Here is a 16,065-nt window from a genome sequence, read left to right as displayed (position 1 = left end):
TGTTTATTGTTGTTGTGTTAAATGTAAAATTAGAATTATATCTGTATATTATAATATACTCATTATATAATATAATATTACTCAATATTATAATACTCTGTCTACTATTAGTTTTTACAATTATTTGTTTTGGATAATTAATAAGTCTTTGAGAAAACAAAAATACCTGTTTAAGTATAAACTGACTTGACATATAAAACCATGCTTTAGAACTTATATTTTATTAATTATTTTTGACAAATATAGAATGCATCAACTTAGTAATATTACAGTCACATTAAAAAAGACACAATTATTATTATTTTTTTTTACATCAGTAGATATTTTTTGCTCTTTTTCCTGATCTGACAGATTGAAATCACACTGTTAAGAATACTTAACATAAACCTTTGAATGGCTTCATTCTGTGTGTCTGGTTTGAAGACTGTGAGCTGGCTGTGTTCTCTGGGTGCAGGCAGTTGGCAGCTGTGTGGTTGATGTGGTGGGGGGCTTGTCGCTCTCTCCCGGCAGGGGCTGCAGCACAGAGAGGGGAGCAGAGACAGGGGAGCAAAGTGCAGGCGAGAGGGGAGCTGGTGCTGGCTTCAGTGGGTTTGGGGCTGGGGGTTCGTCGTTCCCATCAGGGTGGTACTGCGCCGCCTTTCTAGGAACATGAAAGTCACAAAAACCTTGGTGAAGAGATGAGCTCTAAACTTTTGCTTGTTGCTTTGTTGTAGATTTAAGTACATTTACAAATCCTGCTTCCAGGAAACCTGAGACAACACAAGACATTTACATAAGGATTGGCACCTGTAATAACTCTTTGATACAATATCATAATTTAGGCTTTAGAAATGTGATGAAGAAAACTATTATTACAGCTGTTCAACATTAGGCAGAGATGTGTTAAATAATGTTTCTAAAAGAGTGCAGTAAGAACTATCATGCTAAAATATTGGTATTCAATGTACATCAGTGTACACCAATTACTAGGATATACTGTATTAAACCATCAACTTTTAATTTGAATTATATTTTCTCTTTTTACTTGCCTACTTTCTACTTTTTATTTGCTAGCCTCTATCTCTGTTACCACACATACTACATGATGATTAGAACTGACTGAAGGCCGAAAGGCAAATCATTTTCACTGGTGCTACTATTAGCGGCTGTGCTGTAAACATGCTAGTGGTAGAACACTGTGGCTAACAGCAGAGGTTTCAGCTCTGACAGCTCTGAGCTGTGCCACTTTCTCACGGTCAGAAGCTTGTCTTTCAGCCCTTCACCACATCACCCCCACCCCTCCAACACTCATCTGCTCACAGCTCGGTAACTTTCTCGCACCATCGCCAGCACAGAGGCCAGAGCAGAACTTGAACCATTAGTGATATTGTTAATGTTGTTCACTAAAATCTACAATAGGCCGAGTGCCCTGTGCATGAGCCAGCTTTTTATAAACTACCTTCTGAACAGGAAACTCTCATCTGAGGGTTTTTTTTTATGTTCCACACAATCAGAATTGAGGGCATCACAGATTCATGATCATTGGTGACGAATTCCAAAGCAGTGTTATTTGCCACTTGACATTTTTGCAGCTGCTGGGGGCATCCTCAGAAGAGGTAATATTGATGATGTCACCTGATATTCACCAACACCGCTCTGACTGCAGTAGTGAAGTGACATGGCAGGGTTACACAGAGGTGAGCGGGTGTGAGAACGCCTCAAAATGACAAACCCAGTCACGCAATCGTTGCACTGGGAGGTCAACGTAAGTTTTGGTGAATTCATGATCATTTGATTTAGGGGATTACTAATTCGTATTCATAGAAGCATCGTTGAAATAAGGATCTGGGGATTGCCAAACCTCACAATAAAATACTGGTCTAAATATATACAAATACAGGGCCCACTACTTGATACATATCTAGTTACAATGGATAATTTTAATGTGTCTTACTATGCTTGCTGTTACTATTAACTTGGGGGACACAGTATATAGCCTTTAATATGTGTTTTGCCATAAGGAACTTCAATATATGCTGGTGTAAACATTTAAGTATATAATGTCATCAATATAATTTTCAGTTTTTATAAATCATCCTACAAATCATAGCACACACACAAATAATATGTTTGTTAACTTTCTACTTTACTTTGAAATTGCTTACAGTCTATGTAACAGCCGAATGTATTCTTAAACCGTTCAAAGTTGGGATGAGGTTGATGGGGTTAAGTCCACATTCCTAATTATAACATGTTATTTTTGGAGATGTGTGAATTTGAGCAGTTCTTCAAGTTCTCATGGTGACACAGCGACATAATGTGTTTGTGCATCTTCTCATAAATGTGCTGAGGGCTGTACTGATAGAAAAAGTAAATGTGTGAATTTTGTCATACCACACTGTTCCACCCTTCATTGCTTCATCATTCACTCGATCAGTTTGTGTGTTGGTGCTGTAGAGGTGTGAAGCCGCAAGCAGAACTCTTCGACCATAGCTATATAGGACATATAACACCAAAACACAGCCACTCCCCAGGAACAAAGCTTGAAGCCCTTTCCATTATGTCATATAGTCAATAAAGCTGTGAGCCATCTTCAGAAGTGTCATGTGTTTCAGTTCACATAAACTGAATATGTTACACTTACTTAATTTATATTTAATTTATCACACTACAAATATTTAATTTGATTTTACAGTACAGTTAGAAGGCAGGCATACTGTTTCTAACCTGCACCCAATAAACTCTTTAAAATCCTTTGTCATCAGAATGTTCAAAAGTCCGGATTGGAGACAAGTGGAGGCAAAGTGAAGCAGAGCTCATATATTTTCAATGATTAACTGATGAGCAGATCTAAATGCTACAACACAAAATAAATTTGCTTATCTGTTAAGATGATTATTTCTGTAAATATTTATCCAGCAAAACTTAAAAATATGAATTTTTCATTTATCAAAAATGCTTAGTATTTATCATGATCTCTTGTAAATGTTTTAAACACTCACATGTATCATGTGAAAGTGGTTTTCATTTTCCAAATTTCCTATGTATTTTCCTGTTTTGTTATATTATGTGACTAATCCTAGTTTCCCCATTGTAACCGCATTATTTTCCACTTCACTTTTGCCTCCAGTGGCCTCCATTACAGAATTTAGCAAGTTTTTGTTTACACATTTTTAAAGGGTCTTTATAAAGAAGGTTTGTGTTGCAGGTCTGGCTTCTTCTCAAGATTTTGACTTGACATTTAATCTAAACTTAATACATTATCCATGCAGGAGTCCATGGAAATCTTACAGAGAGAACAGGTGCATCTACGAAAAAAGAATCTGGAGCAAAAAGTTAAACTGACAATGAACCACCAAGCTGAACCAGTTTACAGCTGGGACAGACACCAAACCAGTGGGATTTACTGTTGATGTGCTGAACCCTAGTATACCAATAAACAACTTGAAAATTACAAAAAGATGCTTCCTTGTAAATGTACTTTGAAATGTATGTTGAAATGTGTTTGTTTATCTTTTGTTATGACTGACCCACTTAACAAACAAAACAACAAAAAAAGCATTTTTATGACTCTTCATTCCTTGATGAAGTTTCATCCAATGCAATATTACTGGAAAGGATCATTCCTATCCCTATACAAGTCACTGTTATAACATGAACAAAACAAACAAAACATTTTTAATAATGTCACAATAAGGCACAGTATCTGCTATTTGACAGCCATGCATTATTGCCTACTATTTCTCCCTTATAACAGTACACAATAACAATACAATTCTGAATTTAATATTAGGTATAGCCAGGGTGACATTATTTTGACAGTGAAGTGAGCTGTGAATGAGTTAAATGGTGCAGCACTCTAAAGCAGGCCTCAAAGGGTGATTTAGGATTTTCACTCTCACATAGTTTGCTGTCATGGCAACCACTGAGAGCTTTGTGGCAGCTCAGAGCACAAAGTCGCTGTGAGTTTGGTGAGTTTTTCACAGCAAAACCGGACCGTGCTGGAATCATGTTTGCTATACTCAACCTCTAGACATAAAAGGGGCTCATACTTCTACCAAGGACATCAACAGTGGTAGGTAAATGTTCCTAAATGGTTTAATGAATGAATAATTGTAACATAGGCAACTTATTTGGTCTCACAATTGTTTTTCTATATCCAGTCGACAATGTTTTCCCTGTCTGAGCTGGCACCTCTGAACCAGCACCAGAACCAGTGCAAGTTACTGAAGCCCTGGTGGGAGGTCTTCATGGATTACCTGGGGGTCCTGATGCTCCTAGCCTCCGTCCTGGCCTGTACCGAGCAGCTTTCCCGGGACAAACTGTTGTGCATTCCTCTGGATCCACACACCGGTCAGTCTAGTAGCCCTAGTGACAACATGGAGCAGATTACATCTCAGCCAAGTACCACCGCAAATCCAACCATCAGTTCCCCGCCACAGGGTCGAAGAACTCATCTAGTCTATCAGCAATATGTGTACATCAGCCAGGTACAACCATCCTAAAATAATAAACTACAGTAGTTCCCTCATTACAGACCATAGAAACATTACATGGGCAACATAACAGCATAGAGGAAAACACAACTGTAAGAAGTACATAGGTCAAATCCAGGACTTGGTGGGGCCTTTTTTAGGTTTCTATGTTGTCTTAGTTTCAGAGTGGTTTCTTCCTAAAGCCCTGGCTGCCCATAGGCTACCATGAAAAACGTGTAGTCTTGGAGCCAGTCGTGAAAATTTTCTTCATTAGAGGGCCCATATTATACAGTTTTCTGATCTATGTTATAATGTTATTTCCTCATCAAATACGTAGCTGGAGTGGTGTTTTGTTTCATTCACACGTTTAATACACAAATCCTGCACATTTAGGTTGAGTTCTTCTCTCAAACAAAAAACACTGCTGTTTCACCTTGTGATGTCATGCGGTAATACAGGAAGTGCTCCACAGACCTTCACTAGAATCATTTGAATAATTTCAGTTCCAGAATTAAAAATAAAAGGTAGCTGTTAACTTGAAAACTACTGCTCCATGACATCACAAGGTGGAACAGAGCCATTTGAGCTTTAGAGATGTAGACAAAGTGATAATAAAAGGTTACTGAAATATGTAAATGAAACAAAATAAAACTCCAGGTATGTTTTTGCTGAGGTAACAACATTCCAACTAAAAACTCATATGAATCAATTTTGTGTATCATAAGACCTTTAAATCATTTCCATAGTGCACAATATAGCCAAAGAAAAAACATTTTCCATGGAGCAGGATGGGGCCCTCCCTCCCCCAGGTCAAATAAGAGTCAGTTTTGCGGAGATGCAAGTCCGCACTCATGATTTCTTTTTTTTTTTTTTTCAGAGCACTAAAAATATCCAAAATTAAAACAAAAAACATGATTTTACTTAATTTTTTGACTAAAAGTTACACAGTAGGGCTTTCAATAATAAAAGAAAGTAGAACAGGTATTCATCTTATAGCCTATAAAATGGTACATTATCTTGTGTCTAATGTGCTTTGTCTCTAGGTGTGTTACCATGACGCTCTGCCTTTCTGCTCACGTTTCTTCCCCTACATGGCCTTGATGCAGTCCCTGGTCCTAGTGGCCTCTGGCTCCTTTTGGCTGCACTTCCCACACACTTCAGCCCGCATAGAGCACTTCCTCACCATCCTGAGCAAGTGCTGTGAGTCGCCTTGGACATCCCAGGCCCTGTCCCACGCCGCACAGCAAGACACTGTCCAAGAGACAAACATGACCAATCAGAGAACTCTGTCACAAGCCTCATCATATTTCCTATCAATGAACTTTATCAGACATGTCAGCATGGACTCAGGTAGTGACAGTCCATTGTTAAAAAGAGCAGAGAGCATTTCTACCACCACTCCTCCATCACCATGTCCCTCTTCTCAGTCCTGCACCTTCGAAAAAACCTCTGACTTAGTGAGCGCCCAAACACACCCCTTCAAAGCAACAGTCGTGGAAAATCATGATCCCCAGCATGATGTCAGGCTGGATAAGAATGATGGGGAACAGGCCAGGGCACTGTTTGAGAAGGTCCGCAAATTCCGATCACACAGTGAAAACTCTACAGTAATATATAAGGTAGGATTTTAGGAGTTCTTCGAGGGTTAAAGGTGAACTATGTAACTCTGGTGGGGGCTCCATCACCTGCCTTTCTCCATGGAGATGTTATTGCTTTGCCTGAAATGTTTCACAGTATGGCATTGCATCTGTCTAACTTGCATCAATCAATTACAGGTGTTAAAAAAAATACTATACCGAATATACTGAGGGTGTGCATTCTTACTGTGAGGGGGTTGGTTGCCTCTCCACAGATGTAGTCTGTTATGACATCACCTGCTTGTTTCTACGTAGATACATTTGTTTTATGCCCACACTGTGAAACATTCCAGGCAAAGCAAAGCACGGTGCCCAGCGAGTGGCTGAAAAGTTACATGGTACGCCCTATAATATTAGATATATTACATTAATAGAGAGTATTGCCCTATTTTTTTGCTTTGTATGTAAGCAAGAAATATATTTCCAATACAATTTTCCTTAAAATAACAATTAAAAGAAATGCAAGCAAAACAAAAATCTATGTGGATATTAAGTGCGTAAACTATAAACTGATTGTAGCTCTCAAAATATAGATAAGAAACACCTGTCATTAAACCTGTTTGCTTTAGGTGTACCTGGCTCAGACTGTGTTCAAGCTGTTGTTGGTTGTGCTCATTGGGGGTTACACAATCCCTCTGCTGAGCTCCTTCTCCTTCAGTCTTAACTGTGAGGCAGAGGAGCAGGCTCTGGTGGGATACTCCTCTTTCCAGTGCATCCATGTTCTCTCCTCTCTGCTGCGGAAACTGCTGCTGGCCTATATAAGTCTGCTGGGAGTTTATGGCCTCCTCAATCTCTACACACTGAGTTGGATCTTACATAGGTATAGAACACAAGAGTTTTGTGCTTCATTAATCTAAGTTGAATGTATAATAATGGAACTGTCTAATTACTGAAAACTGAACTTTCACAATGTTTTCTTATTTATTTAACAATCTTCTCCAGTCACACTATAATTGTGTATTGGTTCACACTGTTTTGCCAGACCTATACTGGGCTAAGGCTAACTAAAGATATTGTAGCCCATGGCTACAATGTGCAGGTGAGCAGGTGACCAGAAACACCTTTTTGACAAATTTAATTTGGTTACTTCTTCACTGTGCTAATTCCTATGCAATATATGTTAGTATCAAAATAATATTATATGCTTCAATTAGCACAGATGTATTTAGTATATCTTAGTATATTTGATCTGGGAAAAGTGGAACCTTGTCAACATGTTGCAGATGCCTGATCATTGTAATGTATTCTGTGTGTTCCCAGTGCTCTGCGTCAATTCTCCTTTCCCTCAGTAAAGGACGTGATTTCTCTGAGAGAATTCCCAGACCTGAGAAATGACCTGGCCTTCCTTCTGCACATGCTGGATCAGTATGACCCCCTGCTGGTGCAGAGACTTTCTGTGTTTCTGTCCCCTCTGAGTGAGCGCCCTCTGGGGGAAGAGGACTGCCTGGAGCACCGCTGGGGGGAGGAGCGGCTGAGGGCCCTGGTCACAGTAGACACAGAAGGCAGCTCCAAACTGACTCTAGTGGCCCTGCCCAGGATTCCCTCAGCTCTGTACACACTCAGCCATCTTCATGTGCTCAGACTAGAGCTCATCACTGACGTTCGGTTTACTGCACAGCTGTCAAACATGTCCTCCCTCAGGTAAGCCTAGAAGCAAGTCTATCACTGAAATCACCAAATATTAGTATCCTGACATCGTTTATTGAATTTTAGGTATATTTTTGGCAATGTGAAATATCACTAGTAGTTTAGGTAGAGTATGCATAGTATGAACTCACCTGGCCACTGTGGTAAGGTGAAGTTACAGAAGATATCCTCTGTTGTCCGCAGAGAGCTGCATCTGTACCACTGCTCCGCTGCTATAGCCCCTGGTGCTCTGAACGTGCTACAGGATCGTCTGGAGGTTCTCCACCTCACCTTCGCCCACCCGTCACAGTTGCCTGGGTGGGTGCACTGCCTTAGGGGCCTACAGCAGCTCCACCTGAATGGTCGTCTGCACAATGAGGGAGGAGTGGCCCGCAGCTGGGCCCTGGGAAGCTTACGTCAATTCAGACACTTGCGTGTACTAGTGATTCGGAGCATGTTACAGCGTATTCCAGGAGAGCTGTGTGAGGTGGCAAGCACACTGGTGAGGTTGGAGATCCACAATGAAGGCACACGGTTGTTGGCTCAAAGTGGACTGAAGCGCTTGGTTGGTCTCACAGAGCTGCTTCTCCAGGACTGTCAGTTGGAACGTCTCCCTTCTGCGCTCACAGCACTCATTAACCTGCACTCTCTTGATCTGCAACACAACAGGCTGAGAACTCTGGAGGAACTTAGTGGATTGTTACAACTACACCATCTTTCAAACCTCAGACTTGCATACAACCAGATTGTAGCACTACCACCTTGCATCAGTGTACTCCAAAAGCTGAAGTTGTTAGACCTGGCAAACAATCAGCTCCACAGTGTCCCCCTTGCCCTTTTCACTCTGCGTGGTCTGCAGAAGCTACTCTTGTCTGGTAACCTTTTGCAGCAGTTGCCTGGTGAGGTGAGGGCACTGCAATCACTTACAGAATTGGATGTAAGTGGGAACAGGTTGGAGAGTCTTCCCAGTGAACTGTTCAGTGGTTGTCTAAAGCTGCGCATACTGAATGCATCTCACAACTACCTGCGCACCTTACCTCGGGGTGTGGGTGCCTTGACTGAGGTGCATAAGTTGGACCTGCGTAGTAACAGTCTGGAGGAGCTGCCCTGTGAATTGGTCCATTGCTCTGGCCTCTATGGAGGGGGGTTGTTAGTGGAGGACTGGCTCTTCTTATCTTTACCTCCTCTTGTCAGAGACCTGCTCAGTCAATCCCAGTCCAGCTCTCGGCCGGAGTCTGATACTTTTCCATATTTTTCTCCAACACAGTGGTGCTTCCACTCCGCTCTGGAATCACAGATTTAATCTATTACTTAGACATCTATATATCATGATGTGAAGAGACATCTTCACATCATGATATAGCCCTGTAGTGTTTAATTCGGATGGGAGATTTTTTAAATATGAAGTTGGATAAATTAAGTGTGATACACATTTTGGTAAGGTAGGTACATGATTAAATTCAAAAGGTGATATTTCAATTGAAGTAATCATAGGCCTATCAGGCCTAGAACTCTCTCCATTAGAGAAAATTTGTGCTATCATCACTTCGCATATTCTGAAAATGACTGATATTGTAATTTAGTTGAACAAAGTCATTGGGTGTTATTCACACACTGCTGTGATGAATCAAAATGCTGAAAGTTGTGCAGGCATATAGGCCTACATTTTTACTCTGCATTGTTTAGTCTACATTTTTAACAGTGTCAATGTGGCAGGATGATACATAACAATTTGGAACATGAAATCTGTTTACATGGGCTCAAGAATACACACTTCTGTAATACTTTACGAAGATCCTTCTGTAACCTAAAAGAAAATATAGATGAGTCTGGACCTGCCATCAAGAAATCACCTTCTTGGGTGGTTTTAGCGACATCCAGTGACAAAGATGCATAACCAATCCCTCGACTATTTCAACCATAGACTGACTTCAAACGTAACAAAACTACTAAACTCTATGTGATGTTTTTTACACAGTGTCCCAAACAATAATTAATCTCCGGGTAGAGATACACTCTGCTCATTTTATGAGCCAATATGGTATTTTGATGTAGCCTATACACTGAATAATTTACAATTTTTAGCTACAGATGAGATGAGAGTTGAGAGATGAGACCATATGCCCCATATTAGACCAGGGTTATTTTCACAGAAGAGAAATCCTGAGGGCAAATCTGTGGGAAATTTTGTAAACCTTTTTTTTTTTTTTTTTTTTTTACATAATTTGAGGGTACTAATTCTGAATATTTTGTTAACCAAGTTGGATTTGGAGTTTTAATTTACTTGTAATTTGCATATTAATATGCATATTAATATGGGAATTGTTTATCCTTTTTTTTAAAATAGCACTGGTCATATTTGAGTGTTAAAATGGTGCATAATAGTCATATCCAGTTGGCAGAAGCACTATTTGCCAGTAGTTTTACAAATTCATAAAAGTCAGTGACATGAGCCTCAATGTTTTCCTTGAACTCAGATATATGCCTGAGAAATTAATGTGGGATTTTGAACACATTCTTCAGCAGCACGTGAGCAGTAGTAAATAAACCTCTTTCACTTCCAAAACATGTCCATTTATTGCAGAATTCCTTAAGTCATTAATCAACCACATCAGTATTCTCCCTTTCTCATAATTTGCTCCTCTCTTGACTGTGATGCTCTTCTTACAAATGTCATGTAATGAATGGTAGTTGCCCTCAGCAACTATCAAATCACTTACCCCTGCCACATGTACAGAAAGACTATAATCACACTTTGCAATCTCAATTATTTGTTGATTGACTTTAAAGGTCATAACAGAGCGCAGTGTTTCTTTCTTGGATTGTTTACTTTGTTGGCAAGATAAGCAGAGCTTCCAGTCATTTGATGATGCCCTGCTTCGTATCCGTGAGCTAGTCTGAGGTATGGTTATGGTTGAATGTGATGGTTTATTTAATAGTTTTATTTTACCCTTATCTGTAAAAGTTGTAAAACAGTTCTTATGCCAGTTTGCTTCACCTTAATGTCAAAATCCTGTGGATCTGGTCTGGATTGGCAGCATCTTGAAATTTCTGTCTTTCCTCTGCAGACGCCTTAAGTGATTCAGGCCTTGTGTTGTTCCTCTATAAATAGTATTTTTTCTAGATTTCTGACAAATGATACAGTCTTCATAGGAAGGACCAGACATGCAGCGTCTCAAACAAGTACTCTCTTCAATTTTTCTCCACCACCACAGTATGAATACCTAGAGAGCATCTCAGTAACATGTATTATATCACAAAATTTCAGTAAATAACAGTAGCTCTATTTTCAATAAAGAATGAAAGCTGTTGATAGCAAACAGTGATAAATGACTTACAGGGGAAAAAATGAGCAATCACCAAGAATCTGGTAAAAGTCTGAATCAGAAATTCCATTTCATTTCTGCTCATCAAATGAAGGAAATGAAGGACACTAGCTTTAAAAAGCTGCAATATAGCCTTGTTTTTATTTCATTATGCCAATTAGGAGTCATGTGGTGATCTTACTTATCATATTTATCTAATATACATACAGTATGTTGGTATTTGTTTTCTGGACTTCTTATGAAATCCATTCAAATGAAGCGAACGTTAATTTGATTAGCCTGCTGTCCATGGTATTATGTTAATTAGCTGTCTTAAAACTCAAAATCCATCTTGGTAAACAAAATATTTGGAATCAGTAGTCTCAAACTATGGGAAATAGCATGTTTACCGACTTTCCCCCAAATTTGCCCTCAGGACTTTTTCTGAAATTATTTCTTAGAATTATTCTCATTTATTAATTATTAATTATTCATAAGTAGTCAGTTATTCATTATTAACTCAGTTATTATTATCTCAGTCTCAATTATTCTCATCTAGTTCAGTTTATCTCCCTTCTTACTGTAATAGTTGGACACTTCTCCACCTAGTGGTAAATCTTACGAACAGCCTGTTGTCGCCGTCACAACATGCTATTTATTTTCTTTTTTCCCCCTCTCGATTATTATTACAACAACTTCAGGGGTGTTGTTTTGTAGTGCACTTAGGTAATATATAAAACTCACTTTTTTGTCATCAAAAAAACAAAACCAACAACCAATGTACCTCGAGGGCTCCTATCGATGTAGTCCGGTCCAGTAGCGATGTGATTCCGCATCCCGCTTCTTTTGTGCACTGTCGACTGCGGTATTCCCTTATCCAATCATGTGCCATCTTTGAAGTTAGACGTGTGTGATGACCAATCACAATTTAGTATTCAGTGAAAGGTGGGACTTCCGGTTGCTCGTATAAACCATCTGAGGCCTGCACATGCGGTTTTGATCTGTTGCTTGGCCGTAGCTCACACCGAAAAGGTAAGAATAGATTTATAAGCGTTTTAGCTCTTTAATATAACTATTTACTTAGTTTGATAAGGCGATTTCATGGTTACTGATTTCATTCCAGATCAGTAAAATCAACTACAACTTCTTCATTGTTTCACGGTTTAGCACAAATGGCGCTTAGCATTAGTTAGCTCAGACAACGCACCGGTCTTTTGTTGTATTTTCATTAAGCGATACAACATGTATTTTATGCACTTTTCTAAAAGCATCCGTTTTTAGTTCTCAGTAGTATATGTTCATTCCTCGTATGCACTTTGGTGGTACGTTTCTACGTTTCGTACATTTTGCGTATAAAATAGCTTGGCTATCAAGTTAGCAGAGGTTATGCAACAATGGCTCTTCAGTCTAGTATAAGGGCTTTATGGTGAGCGCACTATTCGTATTACATTGAGGCATACAGGTTCCAGTTTTTGTTGCTATAAATTGTTTTATAGTAGTAATATAATGTACAGGCAGGTCGTTTGTTACATCAGCTAAATGCTTAAGGCTATGTCATTGTTAGCTCGTAAACCCAAAGATGCTAAAGGTGCGTAATCGTGATGAATGAGAAGTGCGTAGGGAGGGTTGTTTCTGTCGGGCCAAAATGTGATCGTGGTGTGTTTTTTTTTTTTTTTTTTCCCTTTTTTGAATATGTTAATGTTCTCTACTGAACAATGCAGATCTGGTTAAAAGAACATTAGCATTTGGTGGTATTATTTAGCTCCAACTTGTGAGAAAACACAGGAAGGTGTCATTGAAATAAAGGCGGCGCAGACCCAAGAATTTACATCTCCTGTTTCTCCCACGGTCCAGACAAACACAATGGCCGAGAACGATGTTGACAATGAGCTGTTGGATTATGAGGAAGATGAAGAGCCACAGGGAGCCCCCGAGAGCGCTACTCCTGCCGGAAAGAAGGAGGTCAAGGGCTCGTACGTGTCCATCCACAGCTCCGGCTTCAGGGACTTCCTACTCAAACCTGAGCTGCTCCGGGCCATTATCGACTGTGGTTTTGAGCATCCATCTGAGGGTAAGCTCCAGTCTGTCTTTATTTTGGTTTTTATTTATATTATCTCAGTTGTGTATGTATTTATGTTTTTTTTTTTCTACAGTCCAGCATGAGTGCATTCCCCAAGCCATTCTGGGTATGGACATTCTCTGCCAGGCCAAGTCTGGCATGGGAAAGACCGCTGTGTTTGTTCTGGCTACACTTCAACAGATCGAACCCGTTGATGGCCAGGTTAGTGCTCTGCTTTCTAGAGTTGGGTTTTTTATGCAGTATAATTTTTTTTTAAAGTACATCATTTGCAAAAGTGTAAAAATTCCACTCACCTTTAGTGCAGTTGTTAGCCAACACATCTGAAAGCAAATTTCTGTTTTTTATTGGTGGCATAGTGCAGGGTTGTATGCACATAATTTTCTTAAATGGCACTGCTGTAGAATGATTTCTGAATACTTTTTTCTTGTGTATTTATCTTTTTCATATAGGTCTCCGTTTTGGTCATGTGCCATATACGAGAGCTGGCCTTCCAAATCGGTAAAGAGTACGAGCGCTTCTCCAAATACATGCCCACAGTGAAGGCAGCTGTGTTCTTTGGAGGCCTGGCCATCAAGAACGATGAGGAGGTCCTCAAGAAGAACTGCCCCCACATTGTGGTGGGGACGCCTGGCAGAATCCTGGCTCTGATTCGCAGCAAGGCCCTCAGTCTGAAGAACGTCAAACACTTTGTCCTGGATGAGTGTGATAAGATGTTGGAGCAGCTTGGTAAGTGGACATGATTCATTGTGATTTTTTTTTTAAAGAACAAAATCTGGGTTTGTGTTAAATTTTTTTTTTTTTCATTTTTCTCAGACATGAGGCGAGATGTCCAGGACATCTTCAGGCTCACCCCTCACGAGAAGCAAGTTATGATGTTCAGTGCCACACTCAGCAAAGAGATCAGGCCAGTCTGTCGCAAGTTCATGCAGGATGTAAGTAACCAGCGGGCGGTGGATGCTCTGGGCACAGTACTTTGCACTGTTGTGCAAATCAAATAATTTATGGATGCATGTATGGATGCCAATACTAAATGCATTACCAGATACATGTAATCTATATGTAAAAACACTTACGATGAAATGTTGTAACAAAATTAATATAAAGAAAATTCCATGTAAGTGTAAACTGTCAAAGGTGAAACACTCAAGTGGCAACATGTCAGTTTTTCTAAAGAATTTAATGTCTTAACATTAAAATTTTTAAGTTTTGTAATTATTGCTTATTTGGACATTCTTAGCCCATGGAAGTGTTTGTGGATGATGAGACAAAGCTGACCCTCCACGGCCTGCAACAATACTACTGCAAACTAAAGGACAGTGAGAAAAACCGCAAACTCTTTGACCTCCTCGATGTTCTTGAGTTCAACCAGGTAATGACCATTATATAATGGAAACTTCAAGTTTTCCTGTGTTTATGTATTTAGAGGATGCAACAATTGTACACAATGAATTTCTAGATACCTGGATAGTGGTCTCAATTTAGTGACTGTTTGTTCTGTAGGTGGTGATCTTTGTCAAGTCAGTGCAGCGCTGCATTGCCCTGTCACAGCTGCTGGTGGAACAGAACTTCCCTGCAATTGCCATTCACCGAGGGATGGCTCAGGAGGAGAGGTAAGGACATCTACAAAGATTACATATGCCACATAGGAGTGCACACATGTTCTTAATGCACTTTATGTTCCCTTCTGCAGACTGTCCCGCTACCAACAGTTTAAAGATTTCCAGAGGCGGATCTTGGTGGCCACAAACCTGTTTGGACGAGGAATGGATATTGAGCGGGTCAACATTGTGTTCAATTATGACATGCCAGAAGACTCCGACACCTATCTGCACAGGGTAAGCATGAAGCAGCAGTGCAATAGACACATGCCATTAGTAAAAGTTTCTTCAGTGCCAGAGATTTTATTATGGTCAATTCGTCTCACAGCAAGAAGGCCCAGGGTTCAATTCTCAAACTGTACAGGAGTTGAGTGAAATTGGCATGCTTTCCCTTTGTCTGTGTTTCTTCTACCTTTTTAACTACATGTAGGTCAGTTTAGCCCATTGTGGCAGGGCACATAATGACAGTGGTTCAAGATTAATCTGCTAATTTAAATAACAAATAAGGTCTTTTTACTTACGAATAAACCAGGGTCTTGTTTTTAATTCAGAGCATTTCTAAACTCATGTGAAGGCAAATATGGTGAATGCATTTCTCACACATGGATTCTTTTGACAGGTGGCCCGTGCTGGTAGGTTTGGGACCAAAGGTCTGGCCATAACCTTTGTGTCAGATGAAACGGACGCCAAGACCCTGAATGACGTCCAAGACCGCTTTGAGGTGAACGTGGCCGAGCTGCCAGACGAGATCGATATCTCCTCCTACAGTGAGTGTCCAGAATAACTTCTTTATGGATGAGCAGGCGCACAGTTCTTTGCACTACAGACAAGTCGGCCTTGTTGCATCTGATCATGTTTAGTAAAGCCTGGGTATTTGCTCAGCTTATGAGTGCCCATCACATACTGGGCAAACGTAATGTGCATATTGGCAACAAAGGACAACAGTTGGCACACTCCTCAAAGTGCCTGTGCACAATTATCCTAATGGTGCTAAGTCTGTTTGTTCAGCTGTTGCACATATCTTTGATATTTCAAATGCCTAACCCCTGTTTGTCTGTGTCTTTCTAGTCGAACAGTCCAGATGAGTGACCAGCCCCTCTTCCCCATCGGTGTATTGTGTATTTGAAGTGGCTGTACTTCAGTTGAAAGCTCTGCCTGATCCCTTGCTCACCAAACACTTTTATTGTCAATTTTTGGCGACAAGGTGTGGTCGCTTTTAATTTGTCTTTTACTGTTTTGTTTTGCTCAGTGAAATTAAACCTTTTTATAAAACGCCATGTTACTATTGTGGTCTCTTGTAAGACTATTGTTTATGCCCTTTGTAGTTGGCAGGATGTCAGGGAAAGGACTTGTCTAAGCAAATTG

General features: G+C 40.0%; 2 protein-coding genes and 1 long non-coding RNA gene across 3 annotated transcripts; 2 read left to right on the top strand and 1 right to left on the bottom strand.

Annotated features, from left to right (window-relative positions):
• Positions 1-214: 214 nt before the first annotated feature.
• On the bottom strand, positions 215-11,926 carry LOC129408603 (uncharacterized). Its single transcript, XR_008632034.1, has 5 exons — positions 11,807-11,926; positions 7,870-9,002; positions 5,507-5,705; positions 4,239-4,347; positions 215-640 (listed from the first exon to the last, which is right to left on the bottom strand). It is a non-coding gene; the product is annotated as an uncharacterized LOC129408603 (long non-coding RNA).
• Positions 4,149-9,020, top strand: si:ch211-106h11.1 (volume-regulated anion channel subunit LRRC8D). Its single transcript, XM_020937231.2, has 5 exons — positions 4,149-4,469; positions 5,498-6,073; positions 6,661-6,911; positions 7,352-7,732; positions 7,922-9,020. The coding sequence occupies exons 1-5, from the start codon at positions 4,149-4,151 to the stop codon at positions 9,018-9,020; spliced, it is 2,628 nt and encodes an 875-aa protein (XP_020792890.1).
• ddx39ab (DEAD (Asp-Glu-Ala-Asp) box polypeptide 39Ab) lies at positions 11,901-15,977 on the top strand. The gene is made up of 10 exons (XM_020937301.2): positions 11,901-12,054; positions 12,877-13,093; positions 13,176-13,303; positions 13,552-13,828; positions 13,916-14,034; positions 14,340-14,471; positions 14,603-14,712; positions 14,793-14,937; positions 15,320-15,467; positions 15,769-15,977. The coding sequence occupies exons 2-10, from the start codon at positions 12,886-12,888 to the stop codon at positions 15,783-15,785; spliced, it is 1,284 nt and encodes a 427-aa protein (XP_020792960.1). The 5' UTR covers positions 11,901-12,054; positions 12,877-12,885; the 3' UTR covers positions 15,786-15,977.
• The last annotated feature ends 88 nt before the right edge of the window (positions 15,978-16,065 follow it).

This window comes from Boleophthalmus pectinirostris, unplaced genomic scaffold, assembly GCF_026225935.1.
Source record: "Boleophthalmus pectinirostris isolate CB_2022bp ecotype Guang Dong unplaced genomic scaffold, ASM2622593v1 HiC_scaffold_17, whole genome shotgun sequence".
NCBI lineage: Eukaryota > Metazoa > Chordata > Actinopteri > Gobiiformes > Gobiidae > Boleophthalmus > Boleophthalmus pectinirostris.
The sequence above is the reverse complement of the archived record's forward strand: the minus strand, read 5'-3'. Positions and strand labels throughout refer to the sequence as shown.